This window comes from Muscardinus avellanarius, assembly GCF_963383645.1.
Source record: "Muscardinus avellanarius genome assembly, chromosome: 2".
Lineage (NCBI taxonomy): Eukaryota > Metazoa > Chordata > Mammalia > Rodentia > Gliridae > Muscardinus > Muscardinus avellanarius.
This window is the reverse complement of record NC_137787.1, coordinates 48,295,580-48,314,547: the sequence shown is the minus strand read 5'-3', so window position 1 is coordinate 48,314,547 and position 18,968 is coordinate 48,295,580. Positions and strand designations below refer to the sequence as shown.

Here is an 18,968-nt window from a genome sequence, read left to right as displayed (position 1 = left end):
GAATATTACCTAATATTCTGGGAACCACATAGGATCTATCTCTAGGCCTAGAATTTAAAATAAGCTCCAAAGAAATTCAATAAGCATTTGAGCCTTTTTAATATTATTTTACCTATCTTCTATGAGGATGCTTATTTGGGGATGCAATTTTTAGGCATATTAACCATAAAGCAAGGGATATAAATTTTACTTGCTTTATTAACTGTTTAGGACTTTTTCACTTTTCAGTTCCAAGTGGGAGATTGTGTATCTCAAGACTCTTTTAGTCTAAATAATATATGATTCCTTATCTGTATCTTAAGCTCCAAAGAAGCAAGATAATTAGTGCATACCCTGTCTCCTCTTGTGCAGTAACTTCTATCAGTCAACAATAGAAGTTGCATGCTCATCTTCATAATGCTTTCGAAATTAACTATGATCTCTATAAAAATAATTATGTATCTCTGGTCTCATTGCTACAGAACTATTCCCCCCAGTATGACTCATATGATGTCAAGTCTGGAGTGGGCGGAGGAGGACTCGGTGGATATCCTGGCCCACCTGTACGTATGATCCTTTCTCAGCATTTTAGAGTATTATTTAGCCTTCTAGTTTCTCAATTTTTTTTCTTTTTTTTTTTTTGTGTGTGTGTGGTGGTACTGGGGTTCCTGGAAGCCCTTCTACCTCCGGGTTACACTCCCAGACCTATTTTATGTATTTTTTTATTTGGAAACAGGGTCTCTTAAGACAGCAAGGCTGGCTCTGAACCAGTGTGATCCTCCTGTCTCCGCCCCCCAAGCGCGGGGATTACAAGCATGTGTCACCACGGCCGGCTAGTTTCTCAAATTTCTAATGATGTTCTTCTAAAAATGAAGTTTTATGGCAGCATATGAAATAGCTTATTCTTTATTAAGTTTGCCAAAGAAAATGGTAGCACTGTCATGTGCCTTCCATCCTAACTCATTCCTTCCTTATAGCCTCTCAGGTCTGGCCTTAATGCAAATCCTTGCAGGGCCACCTGTAGGGGCAGAGGGGGTTCACCTGCATTCATGCTCAGGTCTTACACTCATATATTCTTCAGTTTTAATCAAAGTGTGCTACTTTGGCTTCCACTTTTCACCTTTCCCATCCAAGTTGGTCAGAGATTTTTTTTATATCTTTTCATTCAGTAAATACTACGTTTTAGTTGGAAGTCCAAGTAAACAATGTTTAAGATCACAATCCCTCTTGCTTTCAATTCTCAAAACTAACATAAATATTCAAGGAATTTATTGACTCTTTAAGGTTATCTACTTTAAGTAATAGCTATTCGCCTTGTACCTGAAGTACTTTCCTAAAGAAGATAATATCAAAAACCACTGAAGCCTGAGCACGTGGGCACAATAACCTGGTGACTCATGTAATTGGCCCTTGTTTTGGAATAGCCTCTCAGGAGAGCCAGTAGTACACAAGGTTATAATTTTACTGCAGATAACAGGCACATAAGTAAAAATAAAGCATAACATGAATTCTTTGGGATTGTAGAGAATTGCTGGCCACATCACTAGATTTCATAATGTGACTTTCAAAACTGAAGAACATAAAAAATTTTTGCCAATAGACCCAAATGATCTGTTAAGGAATGACCCTTGGGATTGGTTGAGAGTAAACTGCAATAAAAGAGATGTATACAAACCCATAAAGTTTTAGGGTCTGTTATCTTTCTATCTTTTAAAGACACAAGAATTATATTAATTGATATGAGCACTGGGTCTTATTTTTTTTAACCAGACATACAAAACTAAATAAAGTACCACTTATTGGCATTCTAGGAAAGATATTATAAGGAAAATCTAATTACAATCTTGTTTTCTAAATATATTACCAATATCTAAAAACAGCAGACCGCAAAGCTGGTTTTCTTATACGTCTGGATAATCCCAAGTCTATTTGTTATCACTGGTTTAGATATAATGATTCTCATGTGCATATTTAAATTTCCATGTAAATATAACTGTGATATCTATGTCAATAGAATTATGAAGTTTTCAGTTGATTTATATTATTATTTTAGGAACTTGTATCATTGGATTTATATTAGGCAAATAAATATTTTTCCACACTGAAAAAAATTATATCTTCTCTGGTACAGTATATCCAAATACTGCAAGGATAGTGATAGCACTTTGTACTGATTTTTCTAGCTTTTGAATTCCTTTATTTAAGGAGTAAGATACATTTTATAACATTTGTCAATAGTTGTTATTGAATCTGGGATAATTCCATTTAGAATATCTTTTACTGATATCTTCAATACAGATCACATAAAATGAATCATATACATGAATAGATATCAGATAATATGATAGAGTTCTTTATATTTTTAAAGATGTCTGCACCTTATCTAAACAGCCATCTCTCTGATGTACAGGTAAAGTTATTTCTTATTTTTCTACTTTATATTGACATTCACATTTACATTCCAGGGACCCCCAGGTCCTCCTGGCCCCCCTGGTACATCTGGTCATCCTGGCTCTCCGGTAAGTATGGTAGTGCTGCTTTCTTTCTCCTAAATGTACAAATTAAAATACACTCTGCTATTATGTGGGAATTCTAGCATGTAGAGCCCCAATGGAATGAGAAGTCACAACCAAGAAGCTCATGCTTTTTTAAATGTTGGAATTCCATATTTAATTCTTTTACATCAACAGTTGCTAGCTATTACAACCATGGTAAAATTAAATCACATGTTTAATTTGCTTGTAATATGACTTTGAGTTTAAAACAATTTAGTTTCAATGAAATGAAATGAATGGACTATATTAACTTTATTCTGATCTGAAAAAACAAGTTTCACTTCCTATAAACTTTAATAAAATTTGCTGTTTATATCCACAAATCCTAATTTCTTACTAACTTCAAACTTAATGACTCATTTAAAGATTGTTACTTTAAAAATATTGACATATTATTCTACTCACCAGGGTTCTCCAGGATATCAAGGTCCCCCTGGTGAGCCTGGGCAAGCTGGTCCTGCAGTAAGTAAAAATTGTTCTGTATTTAATAAGTTGGTAATTAAATATATATTAATTCAACTTCTATTTAGAAACTACCTTAATTTTCTAAAGTAGCCATAGATCCCTACAGAGTTCAGATTGCATTTATGCTTCCATTTTATACAATAGACTGCATTTTTATTTTACTTGAACTGGTTTCAAAGATCTTAGGGATTCCTTGAGTAATTCATTCACAATTGTCCACTTGCTATTTATTAAATACAGATTTCATTTTCTTGCAGCTACAGTTTACCTTTATAGATACTCTATTGGGGTGTTGTGTGTGTGTGTGTGTGTGTGTGTGTGTGTGTGTGTGTGTTTGTTAGAAATAAGTATAATCTAAAGAGTCCAGCAGAAGGATATGCCATGTAAATAAGAAGCATAGTGGAGTTATTTAATAAAATATTTTTAAATATTTAGAAATAACTTAATATCTAGATATGTTTACTATCTCAAAAATCATAAAATTATTTTGAATTTTTAAATACATATGCATAGTATAAAATGTAGACACAAGGTACTTTTAAATTTAGTTAAAATGAGTTTAATATGCAGCAAAAATTGGATATAGTACATATCCAATTAACTCAGTGTCATTTTCATGATGAGAAACACTGAAAGCATTTTCAAATAGGACTTTTCTTCCACGTTTTATTATGTTATAATAAAATGTGAAAGAAAAATGTATAATATATTTATCTTTTATTTTCTTATTTTAGGGCCCACCCGGACCTCCTGGTGCTTTAGGTCCATCTGGTCCTTCTGGAAAAGATGTAAGTTCTTCATGATTGAATAAGAGAAAACAAAATTCAACTTGGAATATTACAAATGATGGGTGCCATATTAGAAATGTCTTGGAAGATGCCAGGCGTGGTGGTGCACACTTGTAATCCCTGCCCTTGGGAGACAGAGAAAGGAGGATCACACAGGTTCAAAGCCAGCCTCTCTGGCTTAAGAGACCCTGTTTCCAAATAAAAATATAAAATAGGTCTGGAAGTGTAGCCCATAGGTAGAAGGGTTTCCAGGAACCCAGTACCACGAAGAAGAAGAAGAAGAAGAAGAAGAAGAAGAAGAAGAAGAAGAAGAAGAAGAAGAAGAAGAAGAAGAAGAGGAGGAGGAGGAGGAGGAGGAGGAGGAGGAGGAGGAGGAGGAGGAGGAGGAGGAGGAGGAGGAGGAGGAGGAGGAGGAGGAAGAGGAGGAGGAGGAGGAGGAGGAGGAGGAAGGGGAAGGGGAAGGGGAAGGGGAAGGGGAAGGGGAAGGGGAAGGGGAAGGGGAAGGGGAAGGGGAAGGAGAGGAGGAGGAGGAGGAGAAATGTCTCAGAAGAAATAAAGTTATTAAAAATGATTTATAGCTTGACATTTCAGCTCATACTAATAGTTGATAATTAATACTATTTTACATAGCTATATATATAGCTATGTATATATAGCTATGTATATATATATGTATATATATATATATATATATATACACCATTTGTTGAATTTAATACAATAAACATTCAGATGTGCTTCTTGATGATAATGAAGACTCATGCAGAGAATATACCACTTAACTGGAGAAGGAGTTTTTTTTTTCTATTTGTTTTTTGTAATGTAAAAATTAATAGCAGTAATTTATGAACCATGAACTTAAAGTTTTATGAATGCCTTTGGTATTATGTCCTTCCTTATTTACCATTTAATTTCTAATAGAAAATTCTTCTTACTGGGTTGAAGAAAAAAGGTCATAATATCTCAGTGATGAAAGACACTTCTATTATCTCTTCATATGTTCATGTCAGGTTGGGAGAAGCCCTCCTCAATCCTTATTCTAAGAAAATTAATCTCATAAGTACTTGTTTAGTTCAATTCTTCCTGTAAAAAACATGGCTAGTAAGCAGATCATTCACTGGTACCATGTTTTTTCTCATGCTCTCCATTTCCCCATCTAGGGAGAGTCAGGAAGACCTGGGCGACCAGGAGAGCGCGGATTGCCTGGACCTCCAGTAAGTGTTCAGCACCTAATAACTCAATCACAATTTTCTTAGCTTAACTATGAAGCTCAATTAGACTTAAAAAATTGAAGACACGTTCCCATTGGATTGTGACTTATTTGAAGGTCTGTTAACATCTTTTCCATTCATTATTTTAGGGTCTCAAAGGCCCAGCTGGCATGCCTGGATTCCCAGGAATGAAAGGACACAGAGTAAGTAGAGTGTCTGAATTGCCTACAAGGTTTCCTTCGGTTGTGTTTACTTGCTTAACCAATAATAGTGGAAATTTGACTATATTCCAAAGATAGTTGATTCTGAAAATTAATTGGTTTGATATTTTTAAAGTATTTCAATCTTATCCGTTAACTAAATTAGGTATTTTATGCAAAATTATTGAACTTTCTTTAAGTGTACAGAAAGGCATGGTAAGGAATAGTTTTACTTTCCTTACCACCAGTATAAGAAAAAAATTAAAATATGTTTTTCACTATCCATTATTCATTGATGTAGTTAATCTATATTAGTGAATTAAAAACCTTTATTCTATGGATACATTAGGTAAATTAAACCAAGTGTAAAATGTTTAACTAATGTAAATAAGGTCTATGAAACTACCGTCATAATCTATAGTTAAGGCAAATTTCTGATCAAATTGTACCTTTTAATTGGTTTTAGATATTTTGTGATAAAGTTAGATGATTTCAACTTAAGATACTTTATATTATTCAATTTAATGTTGTAAATAATGCCATGTAGTAAAGCTAATAATAATAATTCAATGTAAAGTTTGCCAACCATTCCTGTTATGAACAGATTTTAATGTATTTACTATTTTTACACATTTCCTAGGGCTTTGATGGCCGGAATGGAGAAAAAGGTGAAACAGGTGCTCCCGGATTAAAGGTAAATCACAACAAAATCATGTTTTTATGAGTAAATAAATCTTAAAGGCATACTTACTATTTACATTATGAAGCATAACTTTTCAGACATTTATCAGAACTTTATATATTAAGAGCTAAGTAATAGTGACTACTTAAAATAGTTTATTAGAGGTTTTATAAAGCTGAAAACTTGAAAAGCCTACATTTATAATGGGTAATTTATCAATTACTTAAGTTTAGTAATTATGTTTTTAAACTCAAAAATTAAGATTTCTGGTAAATAAAATGCTAACATAAATTTGTTATTAAAATGCATGTATTAATTAGGCTCATAGTATTTTATGTAATATAACATTATGCAAAATAAAAAGTCTTTTTCTTATGTAAAATAGTAACATTTGTCACATGATTCTAGGGTGAAAATGGTCTTCCAGGTGATAATGGAGCTCCTGGACCCATGGTAATTCTGTTTCTTATCATACGATTTTCAGTATTACTATTAGCCTCCATCTAATCCAAAACTCTCTTTGCTCCCTCCCAAATGCTGTTGTGTATGTCAAGTTGAAAGTAAGATCATATTTTTCAATTTTACTTTGCAGGGTCCAAGAGGGGCACCTGGTGAGAGAGGACGGCCAGGACTTCCCGGAGCCGCGGTGAGTACCTTTTCCAACATCACAGTTATACTCCAGAGTGACTGGTAAGAGTCTCAGGCATTGAGATTGTGAACATCTTCACAAAATTGTCCTTTTCTTTTTTTTTTTAAAAAAAAAACTACACAAAATGACCTAAGTGAAATTTTAGCTATAATTATATGGAAATGAGTCAGAGTTTTACAATTGTCAACTGGGTTGAGAGTAGTTCTTTTGTTGTTAACTTTGGATATGTGCATTCAATTCTGAAAAAAGAATCTAATGCTACATTTACTGTATATAATGTAATTTTAAAAATTTGATTCTAAAATATATAATTAGAAGTTATATTTTAATATGCTTGAGCAAAACCCAATTGAGTTTGGATTTTAGTTAAAAGTTAATTTTGACCATACTGCCATAATTAAGAAGACATTTGAGATCAACCTTTTTTTTTTCAGGGGGCTCGAGGTAATGATGGTGCTCGAGGTAGCGACGGTCAACCAGTAAGTAACTGCACGTAATCCCCACTCATTCTAGAGTAATAAGAGATCCTGAACTGTATATTATTCTATAATAGATATTGCTGATATCTATATTAGCTTCTAGTTCATCATTTTATCATTTAAAAGTTAAAATAAATTAATTTTTTGGTAGGCCCAGTACATGACCTTACTCATAAACATCTGATTCAAACTAACACTGAGCCTACAAACAAAATCTATTTTCTGACACTTCTTATACCAGACCAATTGCTAACATTTGTATGGTGCTTTCAGTGTTAGTTAATACTCAATATTGAGCCGGGCGTGGTGGCGCACGCTTGTAATCCCAGCATTCGGGAGGCTGAGACCAGAGGATCTCGGTTCACAGACAGCATCAGCTACTTAGTGAGGCCCTCTGCAACTCACTGAGACCAGGTTTCAAAAATAAAGAATAAAAAAAGAAATAGGGAGTGGGGTGTAGCTCGGAGGTCGAATGCCCCTGGTTCCCTCCCCAGACCCGCAAAAATAAATAAATAAATAAATAAATAAATAAATAAATAAAACTCAATATTGGATATTACTACTAAAAAAACCCCTGCAAAATAGATAGCAATATTACCTCCATTTGTCAATGAGACTGACAAAGTTTAGGGCTAATTAACTTGAAAAAAGTTGAAGAATTTATAAACTAAGTTGAGAGAAATTTATCCTAATTTTAGATCTCACTCTTCTCATAGAACCACATTGTTTCTTTATGTAATATTCATTCATGAATGATGAGTACTATTTTAATTTGCATGTCTTCTGTGTTATATATGTCCTTACTTATTGCATTTATTTGACTAAGAGCTCTTAAAATTTTACTTAATCTTTTCAGGGTCCCCCTGGTCCCCCTGGAACTGCAGGATTCCCTGGATCCCCTGGTGCTAAGGTAAGCTTGTATTTCCATAGAAGAAAATAAAAATCTTGTGTAAACAAAATAGAGCATTGGAATGATTCTTGTAAATGATTTTTAACCAAATTGTTTTTTATCTATATATAGTCTTGATGCTCTATTCTTGATTCTCAAAGAAGCATTATCCTCAGCACTCAGTTATCCTAATCTCTCCTCTGATACCTTTGGTCTTTTCCCAAACTCTTTCTGGGACACATATAAAATAGTCATACACATTTATAATTTTTCTCTGCTTTCATGATTAATGATTCTTTGTTTTATCTATAGCCTATAGTTATAAAGTACTACATCTTTTTGGAGATGGGTTAAAGATTGAAAGAAGTAATTAGGAGTTGTATGCAAAACTTACTAGTTTGGGTGTTATTCCTTAGGGTGAAGTAGGACCTGCAGGGTCCCCTGGTTCAAATGGCTCCCCCGGACAAAGAGGAGAACCTGGACCTCAGGGACATGCTGGTGCTCAAGGTCCTCCTGTAAGTAGCAAATATGCAATAGAGAGGAAGAAATGCCACTGCACTGCTCTGGAAGACATAGGATTCAATTTTGCTATTATCAAAATTGCTTCTTTAAAAGAAAGAGGTTGCTTAATGCTCTACAATAACTCTGCTGTGATAACCATTTATATGATTAGTAGTAGAAATGGTAGTGTTTTGGGTTTGCTAGATTCTGGAACTAATGAAGTTGACACGGACTAGATAGAGAATAGTGTAGTTATCTGATACTTTGAAGAATGTTCCCAAACTAGACATCAATCAGAAAATTTCTGAAGAGTAACAAAATCAAAACCATTTCTTATTTATTTATTATTTAATAATTTTGACCAAATGCATATTGCTTTTATTTTATTTAAATAATGATAACTCTGCCGGGCGTGGTGGCGCACACTTGTAATCACCGCGCTTGGGAGGTGGAGACAGGAGGATCACGCAGGTTCAAAGTCAGCCTTGCTGGAGTAAGAGACCCTGTTTCAAAAAAAAAAAAAAAAAAAAAAAAAAATATATATATATATATATATATATATATATATATATATATATTAGGTCTGGGAGTGTAGCCCGGAGGTAGAAGGGTTTCAAGGAACCCCAGTACCACCAATAAATAAATAAATAAATAATTATTCTCCTTTTATGTTGTACTGTAGTTGGGGAATCATCTAATATCTACAAAGCATAATGCTTGCCAAAAACATATTTTATAAACAATATGTGTGTGTGTGTGTGTGTGTGTGTGTGTGTGTGTGTATACACATGGCCTTTTGAATAATTAATATGGTTTTTTTCTGTATGTTATTAGGGCCCTCCTGGGAATAATGGTAGTCCTGGTGGTAAAGGTGAAATGGTAAGTTGCCACCAATACTTATATCTCACACTTAGCTCAACCACAGACATATTAGATATTCAAGTAAGATATTCAGAAAAAAGTTCAAGTTTGACTAATGAGAATGTACTTGGGTTCTTCCTAGGGTCCCGCTGGCATTCCTGGGGCTCCTGGCCTAATGGGAGCCCGAGGTCCTCCTGGACCACCTGGTACTAATGGTGCTCCTGGACTGCGAGGTAATGCGGTAAGTTAACTTGATTTTTCCTTTGTTTCTTGAAATATGCAGCTTAATTGCCACATAAAAATATTGCTCACACTTATTTTCCTTCTATTTAGGTGGATTTATATAGGTTTCACTCTGGTTTTATAACTGTCATGTCCTGCTGGTGATGGTTTTGTTAGTTGAATCCTCCCTGTTTCTAAATGAAGATTTTGTTTCACTTTAGGGTGAACCTGGTAAAAATGGTGCCAAAGGAGAGCCAGGAGCACGTGGTGAACGTGTAAGTATTACCCAATGAAGGAAATTGAAACAAAATTAGAAAAATGAACAGGTAAAAAAAAATTGCAGCTAAGTTCACTGATAATTCCTTTATTTTGCCATCATGTTTTAGGGGGAAGCTGGTTCCCCTGGTATTCCAGGACCTAAGGGTGAAGATGGCAAAGATGGCTCTCCCGGTGAACCTGGTGCAAATGGACTTCCAGGTGCTGCAGGAGAAAGGGTAGGTTTTCAATGGGTCTTCAAAAAGAAAGCATCATCACTATCCTCCAAATAAAACTTGACCTTCAGAGTGAGGCAGCCACTGGTTTTCTGGAGTATCAATCCCAAATAATGTTATGAAAGCATTTCATAACAATGAGAATATTTATATTGCCACTCAGAAATTATAAAAAAAATTTCAGCTCAGACTGAAATATTTGACCTTCATTATTTCCAGGGTGCCCCAGGATTTCGAGGACCAGCTGGACCAAATGGCATTCCTGGAGAAAAGGTAGATAACTTTAGTTTCTATTTCGCTAAATTCACATACTACAAATAGGCCTTTCTTATATATGGTTCCCCATTAATGACAACCTACATATATGAAATAAACACATTGAAGTTGAAAACCTTCCCAGCATCAAACAAGGCCCTGCTTGTCCACTTTCCTGACTTTGTAACTAATGCAAGTCACTTAATCTCTAGGAGAATACTTTATCTTTGACTTGGAAATAACTTGTCTCAGGCTATGATAAAATAAGATAAAAGTTCTTCAGAACTCCAAAGTGATATAAAATGTGATTTCAAAACTTCAAAGACACTCAACTTTAAATGCATAGAAATGAATTAAGTATGTGATGTTTGTCATAGTTGTTTCAAAATTTTTTTTCAAATGGAAATCCAAGATAAAAATTTTTATGTAGAGAATGTCAGCAATGAATCAACTCTAAAAGACCATATAAGTCCTATAATTGTAACCTAATTACTGTTGATGTCTAAGTCAATGAAGCCTCTTTTAAAGGTGTGTTTATTTATTTCATTATTTAGGGACCTGCTGGGGAGCGTGGTGGCCCAGGTCCTGCAGGGCCCAGAGGAGTGGCTGGAGAACCTGGCCGAGATGGAGCCCCTGGAAGTCCAGGAATGAGGGTATGGAGGATCATTTGTTTGAATGACACTTTAGCAAGAAGAAAGGAAAAATAAATGACTTTCTGTAAGGCTCAAATCAAAACAAAGCAACATTGTTTTAAGAAAATTTAGAGCTGGGTAGATCAAGAAAGAATAGAAAATAGAACACTTGACTAAGATGTTTTATAGACAGAAAAATAAAAGATGAACAAAATGAGGCTACACATGTAAGAGGAAATCTCCCAGTTATAAAAACGGTATCCTGTATGTTTTAATTTTCATTTTAAGTAACTTGAAAACTGACTTTTCTTTATTTAGGGTATGCCCGGAAGCCCAGGAGGACCAGGCAATGATGGAAAACCAGGGCCTCCTGTATGTACTTTTACAAAAATCTCATTTTACAAACCAAATTAAAAAAAAAACAGAATGTATATTAACTAAGTCTTGAATATATATATATATATATATATATATATATATATATATATATGTCTGTATTATATATTTTCATCAGGTACCTATCAAAGTTTGATAATATAATTGCTTTTTCCATTAGGGAGCTCAAGGAGAAAGTGGTCGCCAAGGTCCTCCTGGGCCATCTGGTCCCCGAGGTCAGCCTGGTGTCATGGGTTTCCCTGGTCCTAAAGGAAATGATGTAAGTTATTTAAGTTCTCCAAAGAATATAAAGCATAAAGCCTTTTATTTTCCATTTGAGAGCACAGAAATGCCCAAAACTCAGTCTCTCCTTTAAAGAATGGAAGACTATGAGAATCAAATTGTGTGTGTGTGTGTGTGTGTGTGTGTGTGTGTGTGTGTGTCTGTGTGTGTGTGTGTGTAGGAAGCAGAGCAAACATAGAAAGGAATCATGTCATGTGATTACTGATGTATTTTAGAATTGGTAAACACTGGCCACTCTTTTTTCAGGGTGCTCCTGGCAAGAATGGAGAACGAGGCGGTCCAGGAGGCCCTGGCCTTCCGGTAGGTAGCTTCCATCTCCTTTCTAGCCCTCTGATAGATACATTCCTACTCATCTTAGAACTTCTCTATGTTATCTGTACTAACCCTGCTTCCCTAACTGTCATTGTTTTTAGGGTCCACCTGGAAAGAATGGTGAAACTGGACCTCAGGGTCCCCCTGGACCTACTGTAAGTCCCCTCATAAAAATTAGAGATGGAAGTAGGGTGGAGTCTGAGCAGGAGGAATATGTTACAAATTACATAATCCCTGATAGCATGCCTTTAAAATTTCCAAAAGCAACTGTGAAATGTATTTACTTAATTATCTAGCTAAATGCTCACAGTAAGGGTATATTAGAGCTGTCTGCTTTGGGTCTCTTTTATCACCCAGACTATACCCTCTTCACATCTTTATATTTTAAATTATGCTATGGGCCTGCTGAAATGTCAACTGTAAACTAAGATGAAATGACATTTTATAATGAGTGTATCTTTATATTTTTCTACATAGGGGCCATCTGGTGACAAGGGAGATGGAGGACCCCCTGGCCCCCAGGGATTACAGGTAAGAACTTTAAATGTTACCATGTGCTTGCTTTTAGCAGGCAACTTTATACTCCCCTTGTATAGCTACTTTTTTGAATAAATTGACTTTCAATCTTTATGTGACCCTAACAGATTATATTATTATATCATATTACTAATTATAATTCATTTGAAGCCTAATTTGTGGGATTGTCTCCCATTCTGAAAAAAATGTTGGTCAACACTAATGTTTTCAATGAGTATTCCAGGATGCACACATTTAGTTTTTAAAACAGAATTAAGCTCAGCTGAATGCAATGGTGCATGTCTTTGGGAAGCTGAGACAGGAGGGTTGCAGGTTTGAGGTTAGCCTCAGAAGTTTAGCTAGGGGTATAGCTTGGAGGTAGAATGCCTCTGGGTTAAATCCCTTGTACAAAAAGATATACAGCTTTTCATTTCATATAAATACATATAAAATTTTTTTGCCACTTTCATGAATTCATTTTCATACATAGCAACAAAGCAAAAATTAACACAGGCTTGTAAGATATGTTTTTCCTGTCTCTGTCATTGGCTTTTGAGTAGCACAAATTTTCTACATCTAAAAGAAACATGAAAATTATTTTTGAATACCTTACAGAACTATGTTTATATGTAAGAATGTTTCAAGTTAGCAAACTTTGGAATAATCATATACTTGATTCTTTGTAGGGCATACCTGGTACAACTGGTCCTCCTGGAGAAAATGGGAAACCTGGTGAACCAGTGAGTGGATTTTCACTTTTAAAAATTCAGAAAACAAAAGAATACATGGCTATCATTTATCAATTATGAAAAGTTGCATTTTATGCCATAGCATCTGAGTTTTGGCATTTACTTTTGAAGTATTCATTATCAAAACAAAGACAAATCATTTAACATGTAACTACTGCCTAGAGAGTTTGAATTTCACTGCAAAATAAAGGAATTGAAGAAAAAATACACAGCTTCAAGATTTGAACACTTGTGTTATATGTAGAAAGTCAGATGTATATGTTGCTGTGATTTACATCATGTATTCTGATACAGGCCTGATCACATAATGTCCAACTTCTAGGGTCCAAAGGGTGATGCTGGTGCACCTGGAACTCCTGGAGGCAAGGTGATATTTCATTTTCTTCTCTAACTTCTTCAGCATATTACAGAAAAATTCATGAGAAAGATATTCTTAGTTTATCAAGCCCAAAAAGTAGTTCTTTAGAAGAGCAACATTAACAGTATTCGGTGAATCTACTTAGGAAAGTTCGGACATTTCCAAAAATTAAATTGGCTTCACTTGAAAAACCCAGTTTCCTAACAGTAATTATAAGCACTATCGAATCAGCCAGGGTCTTTAAATCTCAAAGGTAATGGCGTGGTGGCACATGCTAGTACTTGGGAGGCTGAGATAGGAGGAGCACAGGTTCAGGATAACCTCAGCAAGTAGTGAGACTATTATTAACCTAGTGAGACCCTGTTTTAAAATAAAAATAAAAGTAAAATCTAGCTGGGGGTGTAGCTCAGAGGTAGAATGTTCCTGGGTCCAATCCCTAGTACCACATAAAAATATAAGATAATTTGTATTTAATTAACCTTGTAATTAAAATAATAAAATGTTTGTAATGAAATGTGAAAAAATGAAGTTGCAAATAAAATAACAGTAAGCATATTAAAGACAGCTAATACGTAGGCAGACCAAGAACCTGAGTTTTCTTGTTTAGATTCGTCTAAGTTTCTAGTTCACACACAACTCATCAATGTTTTTTAGAACTATAAAAATTTTCAAATTGCTCAGAATTACAAGTTAAGAACCTAGTGGCCTGTATTGACATTATACAATTCCAGGTGAATTTGGTGTCTTTAGCATTTGGGTTTTCTAATGTGGATATTGCATATTCTATGGCAGGGTGATGCCGGTGCCCCTGGTGAACGTGGACCTCCTGGATTGGCAGGGACCCCAGGTCTTAGAGGAGGAGCTGGTCCCCCTGGCCCTGAAGGAGGAAAGGTAACTTCATGGAACTCCTTCTCCTACATATTAGAAAGCCCTTTCTTTATCTTTCTTGCCATTAACCACTTGCCCCTTAATTTCAGGGTCCTGCTGGTCCCCCTGGGCCACCTGGTGCTTCTGGTAGTCCTGGTCTGCAAGGGATGCCTGGAGAAAGAGGAGGTCCTGGAAGTCCTGGTCCAAAAGGTGAAAAGGTACTGACTTATTCTCTCTTGATTATGTAATAAGACAGATATTATGAATGAAGGAAAAGCCATACTCATGGAGAGTAATCTATTTCCAATATTAATGTTATAATTTTAGAGTAAGTGAAGTTTGAGATGGGTCCTAGAGTGACTATTAATCAACAACTGATACATATTCCAACAAATCATAATGGTTGCTCCCCTCTGGTCAGATTTTCACAAAGATATAATCTGATGACATTGTTTTTACTTGACAGGGTGAGCCAGGTGGTGCAGGTGCTGATGGTGTTCCAGGGAAAGATGGTCCAAGAGTGAGTATTCACCCATGGGAGAAATGAGCTTTATTTAAATGTGATTTGGGGCAGCCTTTACTTCAACTTTTAGTGAAAACTACTCATGACAAGTTAGACCATAGCTTACCACCTTTTGGCCATTAAAAGGACCCAAATAACTTAATTATTTAAATTAGAAGTTTGTAAATATCATTAACTTATAGTTATACAATGACCTAAAGATAGAAATTCTCAAAGGTATGATAAATTTCACCAGCTGGCATCATAATGAGTCACTCAAATTTTATTTATTTTTTTGTTTTAAAAAACATGATAATATGATGATATATGTACACCATGGAAATTTAGTTACCGATAAATAAAATAAACTACTGATTCATAAAACTTACACAAACCTCTTGGAGGTTTGTAGAAAACCTCAAGGAGGTCTCCTTGAGACCAAGCTGAGTGAAGAAAAGTCAGCCTCATACTCCGTGATTTGACTTTTGTAACATTTGTGAAATTACCTAATTGAAGAAATGTAGAGAACATTTATGGTTGCAAAGAGTTAGGAATGAGAGAGAGGGAGATGGAGATGGCTGTGAAGAGGCAACATGAGAAGGTGGTATGGTGAATGCATATTTGGGTACCTTGATTGTTGTGGTGGTCATGCAAGGCCTCATATGTGATAAAATTGCATAGCACTATCTACACAACACACATGTGTAACTAGTTAGGTCTGTATGGACAGGGCCAATGCCATTTTCTTGGTTTGATACAGTACTATGGTTCTGTATCAGTTTAACATGGGGAAGGCTGGGAGAAAGGTTCACAGAAATTCCTCTTTGTATGCTCCTGTGAATCTCTATTTTAATATAAAAGCTAAAAACAAAAAATATATTATTAAAATTCTACTCATATTAACAAATATCTAAATATGACTATAGCAAATAAATATAAGCCATTTCATAAATATTTTATTTTTTGTAGTAATCATAAAGAAATTCATAAATATTTGACCTTGGACAGAATAGGTAGATAAGCTGTCATCCTATTTTTCAAAAAGATGCCTAATACTTTATTTATAAATAAAATTAATATATAAAAATTTTAAATTTTGATATCTATAATGAACCGTTTAGTAGTTAAACACTTTAAATTATCAACAGTTGAATAAAATATTATAGCTTAATTTTATGTGGAAGCTAGAGAGAAAATACAAAACACAAGTGACTTTAAATGAAGAGAGATCTGTAGTGGAAGGAGTTTGGGGGAAGGGACTAGGAGGAAAGATGGAGGACTGATGAAAGAGAGTGCAAATAATACTATGGCATATGAGAAGGTATCACTACCAATCTCATGAACATATGTGGGGAGGGGAGGGGAGAGGAGGGTTGGGTGGGGAAGGAAATATGCTGACAGCTGTGTGCATGTATGTCTTTATCACACTGAACCTATGATGTGATTGCTATGCACTAATAAAATAAATTTTAAAATATAGTAAGATTTTACATCACATCCCATTGTCTTCTACAACTATCAAATTAAGGGATGAATAAACTGTTGCTGAATCCCACTGTCTTCTAGATCACCCCCATTGACTCTTGCATTCACTAAACTCTTCAGTATTTACACACTGATGAGTATGTCACTCAAGCCATGAAAGAAATCATATTATCTAGGTTGCTACATGACCATATGTCTAGGCACTTCATTCTAATAGTATAAAAATGAGGGCTTTTAAGTCAAATATATTTTTATTTTGTTTAGGGTCCTGCTGGTCCTATTGGTCCCCCTGGCCCAGCTGGTCAGCCTGGAGATAAGGTACCACATCACACTATTTGGAAAACAGAGTAAGTTTCTTTGATTTCTGGATGCAGGACGTGGCAATATTAAAGTGTGTTTGTTTTCTCTTTTCTCAGGGTGAAGGTGGTGCCCCTGGACTTCCAGGTATAGCTGGACCTCGTGGTGGCCCTGTAAGTGTTAAAGCATTTTCAACATATTTTTAAACTTCTCATGACACATAGCTACTTATGCTGCTCATTTTTTTTAGCAATTTTGCCCCAAGTACTCAACTTTGGGGTTCTCTCTTTAGGAACACTTGACATGCATGCAAGGGAATTTTAAATTTCTTAAACATAAAATCTGAAAGAAATCATTTTAAACGATACCTTCTTTCCTGAATAACCCTGGGGAAAAAATAATTAAAACTGCACAAGTGATATACATTTATAAATATTCTTAAACTCAAAGGATCTATGCCTGAAGCTTCTTCTAGATCCAACATTCTCTACTTTGAGGGATTAAGACTCAAAACTAGTAAACTTGAGTAATAATAGTAGTAAACCTTTTAAACCCAACTATCAGAGTTTTCAATTGAATCATGTTACCATGTTTTAGGTACTTACATTTTTGAAAGTTACAGAATTAAATGTGTTAATTATTTCAACATTTTAAAACTATGATTTTGGAAATAATTGCAGGAAAAATAAATAGTTCTTGTATTGTCTGCCTCTAGTTTTGTCAAAAAGCAGAAAAGGCTTCAGAATTTAAGCTCTTTTATCTTTGCATATTTCTAACTTAAAGAAAAGATAAGATGAAATAGTGAAAGATGTGCACTGCCTATTGGAAATGCCTTTGCTGTGACTAACATGGATATTTCTCTTCTCAGGGTGAGAGAGGTGAGCATGGGCCTCCAGGACCTGCTGGCTTCCCTGGTGCTCCTGTAAGTCTACATATAACACGAAAGGCACATAGCAGAAAAATAGTGAAAGTCTAAGCCACTTTGGGGGTCTAGTCCTTCTTTGGACACTTACTCCCTGGGAGGTTATTTTTCCCTTAATGGTTGCTTAATTTATACCTATTATTACTCTTTACAAGATGAAAATAAAAAACACCTGTCCTACTTTTATGCCTGGTTATCAAGGCTAAAGCAGCACCATAGATTTAATAACACTGAAAATCTTAAAGTTCTTCCATTATCAGATGATAGTAATTAAAATTGGCACTCTATCCAGTTTCTCCCAAAGAAATTTATTGATGCTCATATTCAAGTACACAGTCCTTAGAAAGACTTTCTCCCTAATGGCAGATATTATATGCCTATGTTTTGATAAATCTTTTTCTATTGTGGCAACATTTTGATGGATTGTTTTGGCATGTCTTCAGAGAACTTTTTATTCCTGTTTTATTTCAACATTTTTCTCTCTAAAGAATTCTATATTTTGGCTTGAAGTAAGAATAAGCTAGAGTGTATTGTGAAGGATGTCAACCAACAGGCCTTTGTTGTTCCCGCATGCAGGGACAGAATGGTGAGCCTGGTGCTAAAGGAGAAAGAGGCGCCCCTGGTGAGAAAGGTGAAGGAGGCCCCCCTGGAGTTGCAGGACCCCCTGGAGGCTCTGGGCCTGCTGTAAGTGTTCTTTATAACCTTCGACAGAAAACAGTTAGCTTTATCAATAATCTACTAGTTTATATTGTAATAGCATGTCATAGTGAGAAAGTATAATCTTCAGAGAAATCTAATTATGAATTTGATTCTTGGCTCCAGCAGTTCAGATAAGAGAGCAGTCAGATTATTTTAGTTTCTTCTTAAAATTTCGGGTTTCAAAGGTTTAATGTTTTTCTTAAATTTTCATTTTGGCGCTATGCTTAGTAACTTTCTTCCCTCCATTTCTTGCAGGGTCCTCCGGGTCCCCAAGGTGTAAAGGGTGAACGTGGCAGTCCTGGTGGTCCTGTAAGTATTTATTGATACTCTCATTATTTACTGAAAAATATTTATTCATTTATATTAATCTGAATAAAATTTTGAAATGAATTGGAAGCATAAATATAGTATAAAAGTTATAGCCACTCATTTATGAATTATGAGTAAATTACAAAGAGAAAAAGCTAACCGGGTAAGACTCCTGTAGAATGCAGGTCCTATCACACTTCTTAAGCTTTAATTATGAAATAAAGTTTGTAGTGCACACTTGTCTGTTCTACTTTTGAAATTCAAAAATTTACTATTATTGCACAGGGTGCTGCTGGCTTTCCTGGTGCACGTGGTCTTCCTGGTCCTCCTGGAAATAATGTAAGTTCTTTGTAAGTCTTTGTGCATTATGTATTTCAGAAAGAGCATTATGTATATCTATAGAATGAGAAACTTA

General features: G+C 35.1%; 1 protein-coding gene across 1 annotated transcript in view; it reads left to right on the top strand.

Annotated features, from left to right (window-relative positions):
• Positions 1-18,968, top strand: part of COL3A1 (collagen type III alpha 1 chain) — a gene marked incomplete at both ends in the record, with an annotated part of 39,512 nt that overhangs the window by 12,585 nt on the left and 7,959 nt on the right. Inside the window, 33 exons of the mRNA XM_080689363.1 lie at positions 462-542; positions 2,445-2,498; positions 2,943-2,996; positions 3,734-3,787; positions 4,948-5,001; positions 5,148-5,201; positions 5,839-5,892; positions 6,289-6,333; positions 6,473-6,526; positions 6,964-7,008; positions 7,865-7,918; positions 8,314-8,412; positions 9,233-9,277; positions 9,402-9,500; positions 9,703-9,756; positions 9,868-9,975; positions 10,192-10,245; positions 10,782-10,880; positions 11,178-11,231; positions 11,416-11,514; positions 11,784-11,837; positions 11,951-12,004; positions 12,327-12,380; positions 13,052-13,105; positions 14,265-14,363; positions 14,450-14,557; positions 14,806-14,859; positions 16,591-16,644; positions 16,743-16,796; positions 17,492-17,545; positions 18,122-18,229; positions 18,500-18,553; positions 18,839-18,892. Of these exons, the coding sequence (XP_080545489.1) occupies positions 462-542; positions 2,445-2,498; positions 2,943-2,996; positions 3,734-3,787; positions 4,948-5,001; positions 5,148-5,201; positions 5,839-5,892; positions 6,289-6,333; positions 6,473-6,526; positions 6,964-7,008; positions 7,865-7,918; positions 8,314-8,412; positions 9,233-9,277; positions 9,402-9,500; positions 9,703-9,756; positions 9,868-9,975; positions 10,192-10,245; positions 10,782-10,880; positions 11,178-11,231; positions 11,416-11,514; positions 11,784-11,837; positions 11,951-12,004; positions 12,327-12,380; positions 13,052-13,105; positions 14,265-14,363; positions 14,450-14,557; positions 14,806-14,859; positions 16,591-16,644; positions 16,743-16,796; positions 17,492-17,545; positions 18,122-18,229; positions 18,500-18,553; positions 18,839-18,892 (2,169 nt within the window). The remainder of the gene's footprint in view (positions 1-461; positions 543-2,444; positions 2,499-2,942; positions 2,997-3,733; positions 3,788-4,947; positions 5,002-5,147; positions 5,202-5,838; positions 5,893-6,288; positions 6,334-6,472; positions 6,527-6,963; positions 7,009-7,864; positions 7,919-8,313; positions 8,413-9,232; positions 9,278-9,401; positions 9,501-9,702; positions 9,757-9,867; positions 9,976-10,191; positions 10,246-10,781; positions 10,881-11,177; positions 11,232-11,415; positions 11,515-11,783; positions 11,838-11,950; positions 12,005-12,326; positions 12,381-13,051; positions 13,106-14,264; positions 14,364-14,449; positions 14,558-14,805; positions 14,860-16,590; positions 16,645-16,742; positions 16,797-17,491; positions 17,546-18,121; positions 18,230-18,499; positions 18,554-18,838; positions 18,893-18,968) is intronic.